Below are 23168 nucleotides of genomic sequence, written 5' to 3' on the forward strand. Positions count from 1 at the left end.
CTCAATGACCATGAAATACTTTGGGCATTCGAAGAATCTTCTTCCAAATAGTGAAACCACCAGATCGACGAGATCTATATACAGTATATATACACAGCGCAGCCCTCACATATAACGTTCGGGCCACTACGCGCCCCTCACACTGACCAATATGTCTGAGTCATATTGTACTCGTCTGTCTGTGTCCCTTTTGTGCCCATACATATATGGAGATATATCTATGATGTCATCAGTATATGCCCATATATTATCATGCTCATATATGGGAATATCGCTTGGGTCAACTGCTCTGGACATCCATATTATGCATACAGAATATGGACATAAAAGGATGGATCGGCGGTTCTGGACAACCGCATATCCGAACTGCTCGACGGGTTTGAAGCAGGTATTGGTCCCAGATGCACATGAACTATGGGGGTAGCTCTGGACATGCCTTTATATGGGCGTATCGTGTTTGTTTATGGTTATGGTTGTAATGTGTTGTGACAATAAAGTCTGATTGATTGATTGATTGATTGATTATGTCTGAGTCATAGTGCCCTGCCTATATACTGTAACTGTATATAGTATGGGTGTATGAGCTTTCTTTATGGTTATGGAATGGCGTGTTGGGTTTGTTTATGGTTATGTCTGAGTGAGAGTGACATGGCTGAGAACCGTCCGCCCCGCCCATGAGATTATTTAGGTCTTCAAACAAAGGCCTTCTCAATGTCCCTATACGACGAGGCTGAAAACAATGCAGTGGTAGCCACTATTCTCTGGAATGGCTTACCACCGTCTTACAATTAAAGCAGTCAGTCGATGCCTTTACGTATATGTGTAAATATCCAGGGGTGCACAGAACTGGTGCACCAGTGTGCACGTGCCGTCAACATGCATGATGCGCGGCAGATCAAAGGCATGGAGGCGCTTTTGCGTGCGAGAGCCGCTGGGACAGGAATTCACTTCCTGAGAATCCTGACACAACATTCCGCTGCATTAACAGCCAGGCACTCGTCAAAATGGTGTCACGTACTGTACTACAAATGTCTATCTCTACATCCTGTAAACAGACTTAGAAATAAAACTAGTGTTCATTACAAGTGATGCGGCTGCCCGTCGAAGCGCTAGTATAACAGTAAACAAGAGGCTACATGGTATAAACGCAAGCTTTTAGCCAAAGTTCATATATTTACGACATGAAAACGGTAAACATAGGACCTCCACGGGGTGCATACATTTGTTAGACATACTAACAGCTCAACAGGCATTAGTCCACCAACAATGTGTGGCCGGTTACAACTAACCCGTAGTCGGGTTAAAACTAACCTGTGGCTTCCTGTGAGGTTAGGTTTAGGGTTGGGTTTTGGTCTTGGAACCTTTGGGTAGGGGTGTCGGACTCATGACTGTAGGACTGTGAGTGCGTCAGACCAAACATGCACCCACTTCCACGGCATAGGTGAGCAATTCATTGTATCTGTGATGAAGCTAGGCTACGGCTATACGGATGCAGAGTTGATGTGTAATCTCGTGTTGGCTAAAGTAACGTTGTGGAAGAGTAGAGACTAGGGATGCACGATTATTCTGTAGCGTAATCGGAATTGGCAAAAAATTGGAAAAATAATACAGATTATTTAATCGGTTTTCACCAGCAAAATAAATAAATAAATAAATTCTACATTTAATTTGTGTACTCGTAGTCATTCAGTTGGAAAACAGACACTTGGAAAAGAGTATGCTATTAAATGATTGATTGAATACTTTATTAACAGGCTTTGGGCCTAAGGCTTGTTTCCATTGTGGAAACTCTGTACATAATATCGGAATCGGTCAAAATCGGTATATATGACCCTACAAATAAACAGATATCGGTCATAATATCTAAATCGTGCACGCCTAGTAGAGACCCCCCCTTGCCCCCCACCGTGCGCAACATCCTGGTGCTCCTCTGAGAACCAGCCCCCAAAAAGTTGCACCCCCCCCCCCCCCGTATCATATGTGTAAAATCAACTGCTTAAGCTACATCATGACCATATGATAACAAAACTCCCATGATGATATATGTGGTCACACACATATCACAGTACGTTCATCCACGTTGGCCGGCTCTCTAACCCCAGCAGGGCATAATCGAGGCCTTCTCATCTCCCTCCTGGAGATGTACAGTATACAGTGGCCTGGAGACTCTCTCTGTCTGTCTGTCTGTACGCCAAGACAGAGAGTCATCTTAATCTGAATCACGGTTCCTTTAATTTTTCAACTCTGAAGCTGTGTGGAACACATCGTCAGCCGAGAGTGGGCCAGAGGGAAAATACCGCACACTCACATTCCTACTACCTCTGGCATGGCCTGGCCTGTGATATACCAGATGGGACTTGGGCAGGGTGGTCTGAAGTTCATCCAACATTTCTTAGAAACACACACAGTCCGCCCCCCAAAAAGGAGCATTTGGAGCACACCATGAAAGTGGTAGAGAAAAGTGTGGGAGAGGAAAAGATCAGGTGCAACTTCAACACTTTTTCTAAAATCTCACCAGTTTTTTTTTTTTTACATCGTCACTATGACATCTAAGATACAACCAGAATTTCATGCGGTTTTCCTCAGATGTGAGCAATGCTATAGTCTGTCCGTGTGACAGGAGAGCGGGGGAAACTAGTGCCTGTGTTATTTGACTCGTGTGCGCTTGTGCCATGCACGCACATGGTCATGTCTGTCATTGTCTATGGTTTGTTGCCTTCGTAGACTGCAGTGGTTTTGTCTAGAAGAGGCTTTGTTTTGAGCCAACAGCTGGAGGGAATGATTGGCATGCGTTTAGAGTAAGTGACCGGTGGGAATTGGGGGAGTCTGGAGGAGGAGGAGAAGGAGGCGGGGGGGGGTTGATCTTAGAGACACCAGACCACACAACCTGCAAGTTCAGGCTGATGGAGAAACACGTGGGATTTGTGCTTTTCTGTGTGAGGCGCGGTTCAGCCAGGGTTGACTGTTATAGGTGTAGAGAGGAGCACCTACGCACATGTTCATGTTATATGTGCATGCAGATTCGGTATAGAGTGTCGCAGTCCCGCCCCCTTTGATGACGACGCCAGGCCCAGGAAATGAATCCCAATGCATTTTTCCCATAGACATTTCAAAAAGTATTTATTTAAAGACCTTTTAAGCGTTGTACGAAGCCAACTCGAGTCGTGACAAATCATGACAAAAACACAATATTTTGGACCAAACAAATAATTACAAAGAAGAAAAACAACAAAAAATGTGTTGGAACCTGCCGTTTTTTTCGACTTTCTTTTTTTTTTTTTCTCTTTTCTAAATTTTTATCCCACGATTTTGTAACCCAGTTTTCTTTTCACCCAGTGCCAATTATCTAATGTAATCCTGGGCACTACACTTCCTCTGCCAACCTGGGGGGGCAGCGGACTGACCTCATGCCTCCTTCTATGCATGAGGAGTCCAAGCTGCTTCTTTTCACCTGACAGATGGGAATTTCCCCGGCCGGACGTAGCGCGTGGAAGGGACACGTTATTCCGACCAGTTCCTTTCCCCTCCATCAGGCGCCCCGGCTGGCCAGGGGGAGGTAGTTTTAGAGACCAGGATTACGGCATGTTTTTGTGAGGGTATCTACCCTAGGGGACACGGGGAGAACATGCAAACTCCACACAGAAAGGCCCTATTTCGACTTTCTAATTCTTTGTTTGGACCAAAACATTGTGTTTATTGTCATGATTTGTCACGACAAGAGTTGGCTTTGTCCGCGGCGTAAACGTCTTATACTTTCTGAAAAGTCTATGAGGAAAATGAACAGGGATTTGTATTCCGGGTCTCTCGAGGGGGCGGGACTGCGACGCTCTATTGAGGGTATGCATAAAATGAACGGCAAATCCAGTGGCAAATCCACTAACTTCCAGGTTTGAAAATGTCACGCATGCACGCAGGCAGGCATGCACGCACGCACAACACAAAGCACCTGTTTTGGTGTCTTGTGAGGTGGAGATGTTGGAAATGGTACCCAATTACTGAAATATAACAAAAGCATGTGTAGAAGGTAATATTCCTCCTCCGCGCTCAAAAAGCAACATAACTTGTTAGGTTTAGGCTTAAATAAGGTGGAAAATATAACACTACTGCTCTGAGCAGATTATGAATATACAGTATCACTGTATCAGCCTGCTTCACATGTGACACTGAAGAGATGTTGCTCACCAACTGAATCAGCCACAGTGAAACAAGCTTTGCTCTTCTTCTGGGACGACACGTATGCACAGGTGGTCCATTTCCACTCGTGTTGCGTAGGTTATGGATCTAAATAAATAATAGTAATAGTAATAGTAAATAATAGTGTATACCACAACTAAAATGCATTTTTAGATTATTATTATTATTATTACACTATTCTGGTGCTGAATCATAGTGTACAATACAACGTTATTGATAACTTGAACATTATGCCGAATATACTCTGAGTGACTGATTTGCAAAGAAAATAAGTACCAATGACATTTGTAATTTGTATATTTCACTATTGTTGAGGTTCATTGTTATTAGAAGCAGTATTATTAGAAGTAGTAGTAGTGGTGGTGGTGGTGGTGGTAATTGTAGTAAAATGGTGTTGTACTATATGCCTCTACAAGCCAGACATCCATCACTATTTACAAACATTATGCAATGAAGAGTTGCATTGGCAGCTATATGGAACACTGTCTGCAGCACACATGGGGGTCATTGCCAGGCCTCTAATGTAAAGCCAACGATGGGAGTGATGATGGCAAAGTTTAGTAAGAATAAATGGTTTCCTCCAGGGACTGACTGTGGAGGCTCCACCGTGTGCAATGAGCCATTTTCACTGAGCCCTGCTGCGTTGGAAAATGTATATGAAGTAAAATGTCACGGGCAATGGGAGGTGTTGACAGGTACAGAGAAAGGACTAAACAAACTGCAGGGTTAGCCAGTGAAAGACAGAGAAGCTGGCAACGAGTGAGATTAGCCGGTTTGAAGCCCAGCGATGGTTGCGAGTAGAGAGTGTGTGTGTGTGTGTGTGTGTGTGTGTGTGCGCGTGCGCGTACTCACGCACACACGCACACACACGTGAGTGTGTGTGTGTGTGTGGAAAAAGCAAAGCTGAGCAAACATCAGCAAAGAATCCCACCTCACGTAGAATAATAGTGAACTTTATTATGTCTGTTGGTGTTATATTCCATGTGTAATGTGTGTGTTGCTGTGCCAACACCTCAAACAGAAACAACCTCTAGAAAATGGCCCATGATATGAAAACATAGGACTACATGTTCTTATGGTTGTTTAATGCTCAGTAGTATAGGACGGCTATAGATCCATGCACTTCACCCTATTCTCATTCGTACATACCGGTAACTCATTCTGTAATACCCCCCCCCCCCCTTCCCCTGACCCCCTAGACTTTCACTTTATAATAAACATCCACGTTTCGTCTGGCCGGGGCCGGTTCAGGCGGCCGGGGGGGGATTTCAATTGACATGAATAAAAGTTGTTGTTATGGTTCAAAAGAAGGGGAGCAGAATAATTGCTTTTTTTGTGTTTCTTTTTTTGTTTTACCAAAGATTTGAAATTCAGCTGTGTCCCGCATGTGATGTACTCCTTACCCAGTGGTCTTTCTCTCTAAGTGAGTTGAGGGAGTTCATTGCACTACGGCAAACAGCACTGTAGACTTCTAAATTCTTCTTTTTTTTCCTTCTCTCTTTCTTCTTTTGGGATCATGCCATTGGACTGTGTAGCAATGGCCCCCTTAGGTGACAGCAGCGGGGATGGTGTTGCATCCACAATAAGTTCTGCTTTTTTCCCTTTTTTTCTGAAGGGGTAAAATTAAATATAATTAAATTAAAGGGTAATGGGGCCATTGTCAACAATGGTCATTGTATGTGCTACATAATGAAGATGTGTATTCCCTCAAAGTATAGTAAATCCTTTGCAAGAAGGGAGCGTGGAATTAAAAGCACATCTGTGATACTATTTGACTATTCTCTGGTCTGCCACAGAGCGGAAACATACATGCACAAGAGTGAGCCTCGACCGGTAGCCTCTTCTCTGGAGACAGAAGAGCTGTTTCTCCATTCTCAAATCCCTCATATCCACACGTTGCCCCCAGGCTGTCCTGGTAACTGGCTCGAAAATATTCCTTTGTGTTGTAGCCACAGAGACAGTAGCGCAGAAATGAAAATGATTGTCATGTCATCTTTGGCCGCTCTCCAACTCTCTCCCAGACCATCTTCTCTCAGACAGACAGACGTCATGCAGACAGTCGAGGAATGGCATTTTATTGGTCTCATGTTTTGAATTCTGGCAGCAGGCATCTGGGCTGTTTGGAGATTTGATCCCGATGCCTGTGTGTCATGTTAGTGGTATTGAGTAAATTAATGCCTCCACTTGTCAGCTGCATCCCACCGCTAAGCTAATGATGGCACATGGACAACTTTGCAACTGATCTTTGTGTGTTTATTGAAGATCAGCCCCGTTTACTGCTGTCTGGCGTGTCTGAGTGAAGACTTTTCATGTGTACAGTTTCGCTCTCCCACTGACATGTCCGTGGAATTAGTCAGGTACTCCACATGGCGCCATCATTCAAATCTTGAACGCTAGCCTACTGTGGAACTGTTGTGGAACGGTTGTCACTCATGTGTGGTACGTTGAGTCAATTGGAAATGTTAGTTCTGCCCCCCCCTTTAATATCTTTCCTTGGCATTGTCAGCACAGTGGGTTTTTATCAAAGCAAGAAACAATTGAAAGGAAAATGCCAGCTGTCCTGATTGATCTACATAGTTACTGTGTCACTGTGTGTGTGTGTGTGTGTGTGTGTGTGTGTGTGTGTGTGTGTGTGTGTGTGTGTGTGTGTGTGTGTGTGTGTGTGTGTGTGTGTATGTGTGTGTGTGTATGTGTGTGTGTGTGCGCGCGCGTGTGTGTGTGTGTGTGTGTGTGTGCCTGTATCTATGTCTGAGACCTTACAATTGATGTTTTTACTCTCTGAACCATGTAGAGTGCAATCTCTGTCAAGACGCAGCTTGCCAGGTTTCCATTTCAAAATTCATAGTTGTCAGACAAGTTCAGGAAAGGCAGACATGTTTTGAAAATGGGAAACCATTTGAACTAATCTGTACATATTGTGTACAGATTGTGTTTATTGACACGACTTCTTTATTCCAATGCATTTTATTTCCAATCTAGCTGTAAATCTATTCTATAGGCCAGTCACGGTTTTCGAACGTTTTGTGCCCAAGGCACACCGATGGGCAAATAAAAATCCCACACCTGTTTTCATAGCAGAAAATAGCAGATCTAATAGTTCATGACGTGTGTTTCAGGACAGGTTTCTTACTATGCATGTTTGTTTGTGTTTGCGGCACGAAATGTGATGATCTGATGATGTATGATGTACGATGATAAGAGCGCCCCTCACTTCACACAAGTGTGATTCCCCCCCTTGCTATTTTTTTAAAATGTTTGTCAAAAATCACACTCGTGTGAAGTGAGGGGCGCTCTTATCACACATCACATTCCGTGCTCGGCCAATCAAATCATTTCCGTGGTACAAACACACAAAGCTGGGCATAGGAGGGGCTGGCGCCCCTCAGAAATATTTCTTTTACTAGATTCCTCTGAGCAAAGATCTCTGCCAGGCTGGGTTGCCTATAAAGGCATCAGGGTGCAGCCATATGAATACAAGGAAGCTGTGGTGGAGAAATGGAGTTTGTACAACAGATGGTTGTTCCATTTATACCGCTATGTTATGCAAAGCTCGGTCAATCAGTTAAGCCGACGGGACTGGCTAGCCAATCAATAAATACTGGCTTAGCAGCACAAACGTGACACCAATCCGTGGAAGCCACCGGTTTGGGTTGCCGACCCGGCCCATCTCCTCGACACGTGGAGAACGTCTTCCTCTTTCTCAGACCCGCAGACCGACAGAAACAGATATTGGGGATTTTTCTGGTTCTCTGAAAAGCTGTTGGGCTCCTCACACCACAGGGTTATATGAGACACACGGCAAGTTTGAGACGAAACGGTCGGTAGCTGTCCGAGTTATGCCAGGGACAGATATTGTGTGACCGTGACGCACACACACACACACACACACACACACACACACACACACACACACACACACACACACACAAGTATAGTACAGATAATGACTTCCCTAAAATAGGGATGCCTAGCAGGTTGAAGGTGGTAAAATATATTTTTGGTGCCTCTGTATTTTGTGAAATGAGAGCACAAAGTACTGATATAGAAAATGTAAAGTAATTCATTAAACATATTGCAATAATAATGTGTGGTTTGCCACACCTGGACTTATTGTCCCACATGGCACACTGTTAGGGCACCAGTGCCACAGGCAATAACAAACACACCTGATCTCTATCAGTGACAAATGTCAGGGTTTTTTTTTTTTGTCTGGTCTAAAATGTCTTAACAAAAGGACTCATGTGACCTCTCATAGAGCCAATGGGTGAGAGTGGTGACTGAATCTACTCCAGCAACTAATGAAGTCACAAGTGCAAATATACCACCAATCAACACCTCTGAAACATTAACTAAAACAAAGTGTTGAACATTCAGCGGGGACTCTGCACCTCAGCAAATTAATGTTAAACAACGTAGAATAATTCATCTTTCACACTAGTGCTGTATGAACTACCTAACAGCTACCCTGCTGTTGCAATGTGTACAGTAGGCATACTATGAACAGATGAACAACTGAACAAAGCCCTTCTACTAATTTTCTGGCCCATTTGCCATGGTTACTCTCAGAACAATTATTTATTTGAAATCATTATAATGAATCGTATGTTGAGGTTTGATTTAAGCACAGAAAAGAGAAACTATACAGCTGCCCAGGCAGAGATATTTGGCTGTGTGGAGGTCAGGGCCAGGTCATCAGTGGCTAGTGGTCACAAAGAAGGAATTATTGAGCTTTGGACTAGGGAACAAACCATTCTCATAATCTCCGCAATACATCATAAATATACACCCACAGGTGTTGCGTGTTGCCAGGCTAAATACCGTATCAGGTGGCTATGGTGTGCAGTGCTCAAACTAATCAGCAGAAAGAGACACACGGGCCTTGGGGGGAGTTGAGTTGAGCGCCTGCATGTGAGTTCTGCAAATCCATTCATTCTTCAGTTTCACTTTAAGGGTGTAAGGGAGGCCAGAAATTACACATAATGAACAACTTACCCTGCCAATCCTGTCAGTTGGTGTGACCAAAATGGTCACAGGCTGACAGTCATGTCCCCTGTGTGTGTTTATGAAAGTAATGCTCTGCTTTCCCCATCACGACCTCAGAACGCTGGTCGTGGGTTCTGCCAGCGCTATGCGGCAGGCAGGCAGGCCCCGCGCTTGTGTGTTTTATATACGCATCCTTTAAATAAACCGACGAGAGGAGTGCAACTCCGCCACATGTTCTCTATACCATGTTTAGAACTAGAAGCTCGTGCTCGTTATATTTCAAATGGATTGCAGCTTTGAGATCCCGCGTGTGGGACGTTTGTATGGGGGGGGATTCTATAATGAGAGTGTAAATCCTGCTGTGTGATCATATTTTAAATCGACACAACGCTGCTGTGAGTGACATTCCACACCCCTCAGGATATGATATAAATATTAAACCAAGTCTCCCCACTGGCTACTGTTTCACATGCCTGTGGTACGACTGTCGCTTTCAGCGTGGGCCATTGTTTTAAATCGGTCCCCCTTTTACCACCCGGATGCTGCAGTAGTGATGATATACATTTCATAGCCTCATACTATAAGCGTTATAACCATAGCGCTCAGTACGGCAGGCAGCCAGCAGCCAGTGCTGTGACTTGCTCAATGTGACTAACAAGAGACAAAAGCCTATGTGAGGAACAATTATGTAAAGAAAGAATTAGCTGTGTACTGTATATACCAGTGGCTTCCAAAGTGGGGCCTGGGGGGACCAGTATAGGTCCCCAGCTACAGTAAATGATAGTTTGGAACCAAATGGACCCTTATGGGTCTGTTCCATTTGTACACTCTCAGAGTTAAATTAACATTGATTTTACAATATACATTGGGGGTCCCAGAGATAGAAATGCCATTAAATGGGGGGGTCCGTAGACTAATGCATGTCAAACTGGGAGTCCTTGAAATTAAACGGGTCGAGAATCACTGCTAGAGCCGTAAAACTCTTCTCTTATGGGGGGTCCCTGGCATGTATTTTTAAATGGGGGCTACTAAATGTCATTTTGGGGGTCCTTGACATGAACAACTTTGGGAACCACTGGTGCACACAGACATGTCCCGCACAGTGGAGGCTGCATGGGCTCAGTCTCCAGCAAATCGTGAATCCTCTTGAACATTAACCCGGGCGGGAACTGCAGCTTTGACCCGCAAGCATGCCAGCTGAATTAATTTGAATGTTAACTTTTGGACCGTACCATGCTAGCAGCTGTACTGTGCTTCCTGAACTGTTTATGTAGTATATCATTGCAACTCTTATTGTTTATCTAGGAAGTTCGGCATCCTGCGCCGTGTCGGATACTTTACCAAGATATGTTTCCACTCCCTCGCTATGTGCACCCTATCAACCAGTGTTGATTTCGTCGACTAAGACTACAACGAAAGATGTTCGTTGACTACCTTTTTGAGTGGTGCAACCACTCCAAGAAACAGCAATGTGTGTCCCTTTGTATGTATGACTGTTTAGAGTACCAACAGGTGACTGTTGAGCTTCACACTGTGCACAGGTGCATGATGGGAAGCTGAGTTTTTAGCAGCCATTACGTGATTTCTGGGTGTGACAGTACAGTACAATGACAGTACAGTACAGTACAGTACAGTACAGTACAGTACAGTACAGTACAGTACAGTACAGTACAGTACAGTACAGTACAGTACAGTACAGTACAGTACAGTACAGTACAGTACAGTACAGGGACCCCCACACAGTAACTCTGTCACCGTTTCGGATGCGGGGCGGCTCGCCGGAACCGGGCCGGCTACCTGGGCGCGTTCCATGTGGGTCTGGCAGGGTCCCCCAGGGTCCTCCACACGGAGTTGCACCACTCACTTCACACGCGTGTGATTTTTCTGACATTCTACACAAATCTCGCTGCGATGCGTTGTGAGCTTGTAGATCGGCTATTTTCAGCGAGCGTAAAAATGCATTTGCCAAAAACCAACTGCAGTGTTGTTTTTGGCAGCAAATTTAGATTTTAGTTTTAGTCATAGTCTCTTCAATAGTTTCAGTCACATTTTAGTCACCTGGAATGTTTAGTGTTACTCTAGTTTTAGTCGACTAAATCTACAGTTGATTTAGTCGACAAAAATGTATTTTGATACCTTGATAGTTGATACCGTCGTAATGACTGTGAGCTTGTAGATCGGCTATTTTCAGCATGCAAGTGTAAAACTAGAAAAAGTGGGCACAGGTCTCCACCAGGAGGATAGGAGTGTATGTGATGTTTGGCTAATATAAACATGTTTATGTGTGTGTGTGTGTGTGTGTGTGTGTGTGTGTGTGTGTGTGTGTGTGTGTGTGTGTGTGTGTGTGTGTGTGTGTGTGTGTGTGTGAGATGTGGCTTGGCCTGTTGTAGTGCCACCATGAGGCTGATTTGAAGTGGCATTTCTTCCTCAGCCTAGTGGGAATATGCATGCAGTTTCATGTGTGTGCACAATTTCTGGGGAATCACACGATGTGTTCATGATTTGCAGCATTTAGTTTGAAACTGAGCACTCCTGCAAACTTTGGAAGCTCATCTTAGCCAATCAGGATGGAGTCTGAGAAATCTGAAAGGTGTACTGTCCAAAAACTTGTTTTGCACAAAGCGGCCTCCTTGGGGCGCTATAACAGGCCGTTCTGGAAATCTTGGGGCAGAGGTTCATCATTGGCATTCAGGGAGTGTGTGCGCAAAATTTGGCATCGACTGGGTTAACGGTGCCAGAGATTAGCTGTTCACAGACGGACGGACACACGGAGTGCAAAACATACTCTCTCCCTATGCCTTCGGCCTGGTGGAGACAGTGACTTATACTGGATCTCTTGTCCACTAGTCCCTTCCTAACATTTTAGTCTAGTTTTTATTTGTTGACAAAAATTGTCAATATATACTATTGTCTTAGTCTTAGCTTAGTTTTCATTTAGTTTCCATCCATGTACTAATGGTCAGTGAAAAAAAAGGTAGTCGACAAACATAGTTTTAGTCGACGACGAAATCAACACTGGTGTGTGTGTTCTCTCTCCCCCCACCTCAGGTTGACAGGTAATGAACCTCTGTCCATCCTGCCGCTGAGCTCTCTACCAGAGGAGAACGTGGGCAGGGCCCACTACAAGCTGTGTGACCGGCTCAAACTGGAGAAGAAGCAGCGCCGGATGTGCAGACGAGACCCGGGCGTGGCCGAGACCCTCATGGAGGCCATCAGCATGAGCGCCCTAGAATGCCAGTATCAGTTTCGCTTCGAGAGGTGGAACTGCACCTTGGAGGGGCGCCACCGAGCCAATATTCTCAAGCGAGGTGAGGGTTTAGACTAGAGTAAGACTACAATTAGGAGTAAACCGCGCTTAAAACCCGGCCATTATGTTATACTTTAGCGGTTGAAAAATAGTGTGCCGCGCTACGAGCTTGTAGATCTGCTATTTTTGAGAAATCGTGAAGATGTGACGCAAATCTTTGAATATATATTTTTTCAGAGTGAAGGATTTAAACTCAAATCTTTGCTTCTGCAAGGTTCCTGGAACAACAACAAGTGGCGGTCGGCGGCCAAATATATAATTCTGGAGGTCCTTGACATGAAAATGTTTGACATAGAAACATGGGTTTTTCAGAAAACTGTCAGGATTTTGAAGGCAAATGTGTAGAATCGTTCTCAGGTCTAAATGGGTTAAGGCCTATAGTTGTGCGATGAATAGCGGAAATAGCAGATCTACAAGTTCACAAGAAATCACAATGTGATGCACTGGGCTGGTAGATCAGATTTTTTTGGCCAATGTAGCGCCACCATGTAGCGCCACCATGATTTGAAAACTGTCAAGTGGCATTTCTTCCTCAGCCTAGTGGGAATATGCATGCACAGTTTCACCGCAAATGGACGCTGCGTTGAGGAGTTGTGGCGATTTGTACAAAACGGGTACAAAGCGGGCTACTCTTGAAAAGTTTAGAAGCCAATTGTAGCCAATGAGGGTGGATTATGAGAAATCAAACAAACCCGTCTTGATCACATGACTATGGAGAGCATGTGTACTGATTTGCGTGAAATTTGGCTAAAATCTGAAGGAGTAATATTAGAAAATGTGTTTTACATATGTGCAGCCACTCCAATGCCCAGCTTTGTCCGTCCCTGGCTATGTCCCTGTGTCCCTGAGTCCCTGTGTCCCTGGCTGTGTCCCTGTGTCCCTGGCTATGTCCCTGTGTCCCTGAGTCCCTGTGTCCCTGGCTGTGTCCCTGTGTCACTGGCTGTGTCCCTGGCTGTGTCCCTGGCTGTGTCCCTGTGTCCCTGGCTGTGTCCCTGAGTCCCTGTGTCCCTGGCTGTGTCCCTGTGTCCCTGAGTCTCTATGTATGTTGCACCACTCACTTCAGACAGGTCTGATTTTCAGAAAACGTTTACGATTTAGAACACTTTTTTTTGTGGAATCGGCCTCAGGTCTAAATGGGTTAAAGTGGTTAAAGCACATTTTGAGCAACTTTTAAGCTCATTAAAGGGACACTTCACCCTTTTTGCAAAAACATATATGTTAATGACGTTTAGAAGATTTAGAACACTTTCCTGGGGGTCTTTAAGCGTGTAATATGTGGTTTTAGATATTTTAGATTTTAGCAGTGAGCCCAGTGTCTCTGATGTCAAGAAAGTGAGCCCAGTGTCCATGACATCAGAGACACTGGGCTCACTGCTAAAATCTAAAATATCTAAAACCACATATTACACACATAAAGACCCCCAGGAAAGTGTTCTACATAAAAATCATTAACATATTTTTTTTGCAAAAAGGGTGAAGTTTCCCTTTACGGTCCTTTAAGAAGCGCAGCGCATGACGCAGAAGTTGTCGCCTGGATCGACGACAGGTCTGTTCCAGGTCTGCTCATGAGGGGGCACTGATACCCGATACCCGAAAACAAGATAACAAGCCTATTGAGTACCCGGTATCAATAAGCTTTGGGCTTATTAAGCTTGTTATCGAGCATAGCGGCCCATGACGTCATGTTTAAACAATCGAGACAAGAGGCGATCAAGAAAATAATCTAATAATGCTGGCACAAACATGACAGTCTAAAAGTGTATTGATACCTGCCAACCAGCACTCTCCAGTAATACTAGTGACAGTACACTTCAATATTATCTTCAATATTATTTTCCAAAAGTAAAAAGGTCAATTCTGTTAGAAAAGTACTGTATTTGAAGGCCATAGTAAAATATACTTGTTCAGAATTTGTCGTCTCCCGTCTTTCCACAAAATAATAGAAAATGCTCGATAGTGGGTTCGATAAGAACCCGGCTACGATAAGCCTGATCAATATGGTGCTTGTTATACAATTTAGGCATTTAGCAGACACTCTTACTCCAGAGCGATTTACATTAAGCAAGAACAAAAAGCATGGAGATACATCACATACATGAAAACAATCATGAAACATGCGTAAGCTAAGAACGTATCAACCCGTTATCAATACAAATGAACGCAGCTCCATCCCTATAATTCCTGATGCATGGTCTCATTCTTCCTTTTGCCTTCATGCCATCGTCTCCTTCCAGGATTTAAAGAAACGGCCTTCTTGTACGCCATCTCGTCAGCAGGGCTGACCCACGCCATGGCCAAGGCATGCAGCGCCGGCCGGATGGAGCGCTGCACCTGTGACGAGGCTCCCGACCTGGAGAACCGCAAGGCCTGGCAGTGGGGTGGCTGCGGCGACAACCTCAAGTACAGCAACAAGTTTGTCAAGGACTTCCTGGGCAAACGCTCCAACAAGGACCTCCGCGCACGTGTGGACATGCACAACACAAACGTGGGCATGAAGGTGAGTCGGACATGCTGGACAAAGAATGGCTACGGAAAGTGTCTAAAATGGATGTACAGTACAGGAAGTGCGCTGCCCAAGGAAGTTATAGGTTCATGCTGTGCAGATCTATTTACATTGCTCTGCTGGGGGGGGGGGGGGGCATGAACATCACGCGATTGGTCGAAAAATAAAGCATTTTTTTTGTTGTGGTTAGAAAGCACAAATATTCACTGGCATTTTGGCACCCTTTTCCAGAACTACTGACTTTGACATTGACACATATCGGCTTAGTCTGGCCAGATAACCACAGACGTTAATTACACCCTGCTTTATTGTTTGTTCCCTCTCACGTCATTAGACATGTCATTACCTTACATTAATTTGAATCCATTGTTTCCTTGAGTGAACCCCACAATTAGTTTGGTTTTCAACAATAAAGTAGCCTCTTAAATTAACTGTTCAATAATATAAGAGCTCTGAGTTTAATTCGTTTCACATTGATCAAAGCTCATTTGGCGGGTTCACATATGAACAAAGATGCTCATTGAATAGTCTAAATGTGGGAAATAAGTGATAATACAACTGTATGTTCAATGTTCAACACACACCGTTCCTATTAAACTGATAAACAGCAGTAAGTGCTAGTGAATTGTGCACCTTATCTGGTTAAACAGGGATACGCTATCATAGGGCTTTTCTAACGATGGAGTTTAATCATTGCCGTGTTGGTGATTGCCTTTTTTTTCTCCAAGTCACATTCAACGGCTAAAGATACTGTTAAAATGACCAATGTGGAATTTAATGTGACCACAATAGAATAACAATGATAGAGTTTTATGGTGCATTCCAATTGCAGTAGAGAGTCGTCTACCAAATGCTGCGGTTATTAAACAAATACGATATGTTTTAAATCACCCCATGAAAGCTTCATAAAACCCAAGTCTGAATAATTTAAATTAACTGCTAAATTTGGTAAAGATCTTGAATGTACTTATTAATCAATATTTCGTTTCCCCTCTCAAATTAGAGCAGTAATTGCTTTCAGTCGTGCTTTGGCAAAGCTGAGCATTTGTTTGTGGTGAGGGAACAATTTAGCCATTTTTCATCTTGGAAGTGATTTTAATAGTAAAAACAAAGAGAATAGTCATAAACTGTCAAGCCAAAGCAAACTCAATATCTGGAGTCTAACATTTACTTGGATATTTTCAAAATGAATTATAGCAGAAGCACACTTCCCAAATACCAGACAGAGTCTCTCCCATAAGACTATGCTCTTCCTTTTAAACTTGGCTCTCAATTATCCATTCTCTCTCTTTTTTTTTCTTCATTTGCGATAAAAGATTTACAGAACTGTTTTTGTTCTCTTTTTTCATCTTATTTGCACATGTAGTGAGGTGTACCACATTTGGGGTAAATTCCCATACGGAGTACAAATCTTGGAATGTGCTAGGCTCTGCATCCCCGATATTTTAAAGCTGACATATCACATTTTCTTACACTGTTAGTGTGTTGAATATGCACTTCTTATCCTCCAGTCTGTTTCAAAGTGTGAGAAAATAAAAGTGAAAATACTTGTCCAAACCTCATATAGAGCTTATGCGCCATGAATTCTCTCACTGTTTTTAACGGTGCGTGACTGATGCACAAATTAACTTTGGCGTACCACAAAGAGGTCATGTTATGTTATAATAACAGTCATGGTATGTTATAATGTTATAATAACAGAGAGACTCACAATTATTTGTGATTTTACACAATATTTTAGTTGTTAGTTGTTGCCTTTTGCTACATTGGTTGGGTTCATACTTCATAGATTGACCTTGGGTATAGGTATACCTTTTAACAGGATAAGAATAGACCTCAGTGTCTGGGCATCTTGTGTCTCCTCTTTTTTCCCATGACTGTCTGACTCTGAATGGATCTTTTATTCAGAAGAAATACCTCTCATAATAACAGTTATTGAGTTTAATCGAAAATCTGTCATCCATGGTTATCATAACAATATCAGTATAAGATTAATTGGCTCTTTGTGTCATAGATGTACCAGTTTTATATTCAGAGTAACATGCTCTGATATTGTTGTCATCTAATGTGATGTTGATGGTTGACAACCAGCAATACGTAGAGACAGAAATACATTTAATCATGTACAGTAATTGTGAGCATTTAAAAGAATGTGGGTAATTGTTGGCTCTCGAAAATGCTGCTTACAAAACAAATACATATTAAAAAGGTTACAATTATATGAGCCAATCCTTTATCCGCGTTGCTAACCATATTGTGCTGTCTCACAATCAGGTCATCAAAGCTGGGGTGGAGACCACTTGTAAATGCCACGGTGTCTCTGGCTCCTGCACGGTCCAGACATGCTGGAGGCAGCTCTTGCCCTTCCATGAGATCGGAAAGCAGCTGAAGCAGCGCTACGAGACCTCCCTCAAGGTCGGCAGCTCCACCAACGAGGCCACAGGGGAGGGAGAAATCTCCACGGGCCGGAACCAGCAGCAGCAGCAGCAGCAGCAGCAACAGCAGCAGCCCCAGCAGCAGCAGCCCTCACCCGGCCCGAGCGATCAGATCCCTCGCACTATGGACCTGCTTCACATCGAGGACTCGCCGAGTTTCTGCAGGCCCAGCAAATACTCGCCGGGCACCGCGGCCCGCAAGTGCTACAAGGACAAGAACTGTGACGCCATATGCTGCGGGCGAGGCCACAACACCCAGAGCAGGGAAGTGACGCGGCCGTGCCAGTGCCAGGTGCGCTGGTGCTGCTATGTGGAATGCAAGCAGTGCACGCAGAGAGAAGAGGTTTACACCTGCAAAGGGTAGCCCCGCCCCCCATCAGTCACCTCCCATGACCCCTTTCGTCCTATGACCGTCGGAGCGGAGTGGAAGATGGGGCTTTTTAGAGGGGTGCAGGGTGGGTAGTCTCTGGTAAAAAGAAAAAAAAAGTTTTATCTTGGACAAACGTTTGCTTCTGCTGTCGGAAAAAGAAAAAAATTGCAGACAAAGCAAGAGAGCGAGCAAGTAAGACGGAGAAGCGATAAGCACTTTGAGGGATCTCTGTGGACCTGATATCCTGTGTCCCCAACCCCCCCTCCCCTCCCCCCATGCTTTGGGTTTGCAGAGGTAAACCCCCAGCCCTTCTTAAGACAACCGGGATCAACATCTCTAGCTTTTTGTTGGCAGAGTTGCCTCCGGGGAAGAGGGGCTTCCACTTCCCCCTATCCAATCGGATCAGTCCAATGAGAAAAAGGAGTCATCTTAGCAGTCTCCAGCTATAGTGAGCAGTTATTGAGCATCCGATACAAGGACAATAAGAACAGTAGGTTGGACAAAGAAGAACGTTGTGCGAGTGTGTGTGTGTGTGTGTGTGACGTGTGTGTGTGTGTGTGTGTGTGTGTGTGTGTGTGTGTGTGTGTGTGTGTGTGTGTGTGTGTGTGTGTGCGCGTGCGCGTGTGTGTCTGTCGGACAGACTGTTGACAGACTTTGGAAGTGCAGATGGCGGTCAAATGACAACTTCTACCAATCAAGACCATATTCAAGACAAGAGACTGTTGGAAAAAAAAAGACGGGGTGTAAGAATTATTCTACACGCACATATTTACACTCACACACATATTGTGTGTCTGCATATGTATGTAAATAAATTAAACTTTTATTGTAATGACATTATACAAGCCACTTATCTAACTATGTTAAAACAAACCACTAACCACACAAATGTTTTGTTGTTTGTGTGCTCTCGCTCGTTTTCTTTTTAATTCATTTTGACAAGGCTCTTTGAAAAGCAGCACATTTATGTCCTTTTGTCACTCGCTGTGGATAATTTATGAATCGTTTGGGACCGCTCCTTGACAAGGAGAGAAAAGCCCAATTCTCTTTTCATATCTATATTTTGGTAATGATATGATGTAATATGAAGCCGTTCGTGTGAATACATGGACAGGAAATAGCTTTTTGTTTTCTTTCTTTTTTGCCAGTCAGTCTCTCTAGGCTGTTCGTGGCCTTCGGCAAACACAATCATTGTTCAGGGAATTGTTTTAAACCACTATAGTTATTGGACTAAGGAAAGTGCAAATGCAGACGATAGAGTGGTTACGTTACTTACACCATGACAACAGGTGGGTCCATATGTGACTTGCACAGCCATTAGAATTTGTATGTATCCGTACCATTTGCTGTGGCTCATTTGAGACTCAATCTACTAAAATATGATATTGTACTTACTATAATACTATAACATAGAGAAAACTGTAGGGAACTGGAGGAATGTAGTCTCCAACCATTTCACATCCTCCCTTCCTCTTTAGAAAGCCACAATTTGATTGAGCCATAAAACAGTATGTACTATGTAGACATCTAAGTATGCACTCTCAGTCAATAATACGCTAGTCTGACATTTACCATGACAGGTAGATGGACACTTGTGCATGATTTATACTTGGTTGCATGCTGTGTCAGTGTCACACACACCGAAAATAGCAGATCTACGATCTCACAATGCGTCTCGCTGTGATGCGGTGTGAGCTTGTAGATCCCATATTTTTTGTGCACAACACGGGCATGCAACTATACGTATAAATCACCCTTTCAGCCTCAAATCGAATACATAATATATGTTACACTGTTTGAGGTCTAATCCCAAACACTACTTGGGGCATACATAACTGCAAATGTGCTGTCTTCTTAAAAAGAAAAGTCGGTGTTGCAATGCATTGACTCGATTAGCATTTACGTACTATATCGTTTTTTCACCTTTTGTCCACACAAAAGGTGAAAAACGACAAACACAAAGCAGTTTAACCACCAGCCTCCGTATTGTGGCGACCGCTTTCGCCAAGAATAGCTCACAACCTTGTCGAGCGGCTGTTTCCAACGAAGGCTTTCTCCACGATAAAACTGAAAAGACACTAGCACAGGGCCCAGAGGGACTCCACTCAACAATATGGGGTTTTAGGTGGTTAATGAACACAGACAGACAAGACACAGTAACTGCAAAGTCAATAGTGAACCGCCATCTATAACCTTCTGAGAGGGCACCTTTGTACACAGGCGAACGGCACGACGCTTCATTCTATTCCTCTGCATTCATTTCCTAAGGACATTGTATGAAATACAAAGAAATAAAGACATAGGATATTTTCTGCCTTGTTTTAGATGGGTGTGAATTAACTACTGAGTGAGGGACCCAGCTTTGTATTATAGCCCCATTCACGCACTGAAGCCCCCAAAATAGTTTTCTTTCTTTTTTTATTTCCCCGAGTATTTAAATATCTGTATTTATGGATATATATACAGTGCAGTGCAGATTTTTTTCCTTCTTCTTCTTCTTCTTGTAAATAGAAAAGGTTTTATTCTCCTGTGGTAAATGAGACAAGCGTGAGGCACATGTTCAAAACTCACAGGCAATTTAAAGAGGAAATTGGTAGCAATTGGAGCGTGACCCATTCTGGGGACGGTTCAGTGGTGTTCTGTTATTGATGCATTGGCTAAAAGAGAAATCATGAATACGGAGTATATTGCTGCTGTAAAACCATTTTTATTTGTAAGAGATTGTAATCATCATCACTTGAGTGCGGCTGCCAGTGCCAGTAGATGCTGTTGCATGCAAACGTCCCTTAAGAAAAAAGAAAACAAAAAAGTTTTGATCACCGTCACCGTCGGGCAGATGGTTTTGTTGTCTGCGGTTTTTTTAAAGATGACGATCATGGGATTCCTGTTTGAATTGAACCACCATCTCTGACAGGGAAATCACGCCTCAGGAAGCAAGCCTGGCATCATCGGCTATTTGTCCTGAGGGGATGAATTCCAAGCATGTTGATATGAGCAGGCATGCCAAATAAAGAATGGTCAAAACATATACATAGAACTTTGCACGCTACATGGAAACCATAATAGCTATGCTGAGAGCCGAAGCATATAAATGCCTGCTTCCCACAGCTTTCGGTGTGCGTATCCTGCACACACTCCCGGACCCAAAACTGTGGTTCGGTTGCTATTGAAATCGAGTCAGAAAATGGTAAACAGGCACAAGAGAAATACAGTGTGCACATTCAGGTGCATTTTTGTATGTTTATGTATTGTACATATAGGGCTACTCCGCTCAACGTTTTCACGACAAAGAACAGCATCACACAACAGTCGGTTCCAGATATTAATATTTACGTTTTTCTTTTTTCGTATTCTGTGTTGGGACCCATTGCTCTGCACTGTTTAGTTGTCAGTGGATCATGTACAAAATTCTATTTTGTAGGAAAAAATAAAATAAAATAAAAGAAAGATAAATTATTTTTAAATACTATATTATGAGCATGTGTTCAGTGTAAATAGCGTCAAAGTCTAAACTGATTTTATATCCTGTATTTTTTACTCTGTATGGGTGTTTGTTCCTTTTGAGGTGGAGGCTTCAAGAAGCATTGTATACTTTTTTTTTTCGTTTTTGTTTTTCATATAGATATCTCAAACATTTGTAGTAAGCACAAAACAAATCCTAACACATTTTGAAACTCCCGTTTCTTATTGGCACTTATATGGAAAAAAGTATACAAAAACCAAATCATAACCATCAAAATTATTGTATTTATGTTGCATTTTGATCATTTTAGTGTAATCTAGTTCTCTTTTGAGGACGGTGGGGTCTTCTAATGTCTTCTCCTCCCCCCTGGAATGATAAATGACAATGAACTGAGAGATCAGAGGTTGTCATGTTCTTTCTAGTTCACTGAATAGTTTTCTTTATTTTTTTTATGCTCACATCAACATTTCTTTCTAGTCATCATCATCATACCTTTATTTCATCAACCAGTCAATGTGACATTATAGGTTATATAATACACTCACCTAGAGCAGTGGTTCCCAAAGTGGGGCCGGGGACCCCCAGGGGACCTTGAGGGAGTTCCAGGGGGTCCCCAGCTAAATGATAGTTTGGAACCAAATGTAACTTTGAGAGTGTACAAATGGAACCAAACACTCTCAGAGTTACATTAACATTGATTTTACAATATAAATTGGGGGTCCCAGAGATAGAAATGCCATTAAATGGGGATCCGTATTGACTATAATGCATGTCAAACTGGGGGTCTTTGAACTTAAACGGGTTGAGAATCACTGCTAGAGCCGTAAAAATCTTCTCTTAATGGGGGTAACTGGCATATCTTTTCAAATGGGGGTCCGCAGGTCTAAGTGTCAATTTGGGGGTCCTTGACGTGAAAAAGTTTGGGAACCACTGCCCGATAGGCATCATGTTACATGTACATTTTTGTTAGGATTTGTCCTGTGCTTGTCAAATATACACAGCAACCATGTATTGCCTTTTGTGATGATACTACACCAACAAAGCTTTGTCCGTGTTCACTTATTCATGTCTTATGGGAACCCTAAATTATTTTTTTCCTCTACCTCATGTGTATAGCTTGTAGGTATAAACAGATCACAAATGACTGGTAAGAATGTATTTAAGTTATTTAACTTCTTTGTATAACAAAGGCGAAAAACAAATCTGAAATAATAAATGAATTTTTAAATTATTCCACGTGGTGTTTGAGTTTTGATCCTTGCAGCAACAATGGACTCTCTCATCAAGCACGGAAGCACCCAATGATTATTTTAAGCCAAATAATGAATGAGTACGCGTTTTTCCTTTGTTCGTATCCTGTGTTCCATGCAGTGGTGGACAAAGTACTCAACCTAGTACTGGAGTACTTGCTTTATATTAAGTGAATTTTCAAAAGAATATACTCAAGTGTACTACTCAAATAATTGCACTTTGATCATTTAATACAGTCCACCACCAAGTCACACCCGTCCAGTTTGTTGGCTACTCTTCAAAAGAGTTTTTGATTGATTTACATTTTTATTGAGATAATACATGCACGTGAAAATATACATTACATGAACATAATATGCTCATAAATACTCCTAATTGCACGAGCATATGAACTGCTGAAACCATCAAAGGGGTACATCCAGTATTTAAGATACTTTGATCCAATGGGTGTTCTATGCTCCCGATTGACATTTATATATACAAAGTAAACTTAAGAAGCAAACTGACTTTCTGCACTGACATTTGAGCTAAATGGACTGTATGTAGATATTAATTAATTCTGTGATCTCAGCTCACCAGGTAAAAATAACAAAAAAAAAAGAAAACTCAGCTTTTCATTTGCTGCTCTTTCAGTTCATAGGGGAAAGCACCCAACAAGTTCA

The 23168-nt window shown here is 43.0% G+C and overlaps 1 protein-coding gene across 1 annotated transcript in view; it reads left to right on the forward strand.

Moving 5' to 3' along the window:
* The window catches only part of wnt9a (wingless-type MMTV integration site family, member 9A), a 31652-nt gene extending 9165 nt beyond the window's left edge, over positions 1 to 22487 (forward strand). Inside the window, exons 2-4 of the mRNA XM_083782334.1 lie at positions 12226 to 12485; positions 14719 to 14981; positions 17262 to 22487. Coding sequence (XP_083638460.1) covers positions 12226 to 12485; positions 14719 to 14981; positions 17262 to 17786 — 1048 coding nt within the window. The 3' untranslated portion in view covers positions 17787 to 22487. The remainder of the gene's footprint in view (positions 1 to 12225; positions 12486 to 14718; positions 14982 to 17261) is intronic.
* The last annotated feature ends 681 nt before the right edge of the window (positions 22488 to 23168 follow it).

This window comes from Protomyctophum parallelum (assembly GCF_964188405.1).
Source record: "Protomyctophum parallelum genome assembly, chromosome: 14".
NCBI classification, from domain to species: Eukaryota; Metazoa; Chordata; class Actinopteri; order Myctophiformes; family Myctophidae; genus Protomyctophum; species Protomyctophum parallelum.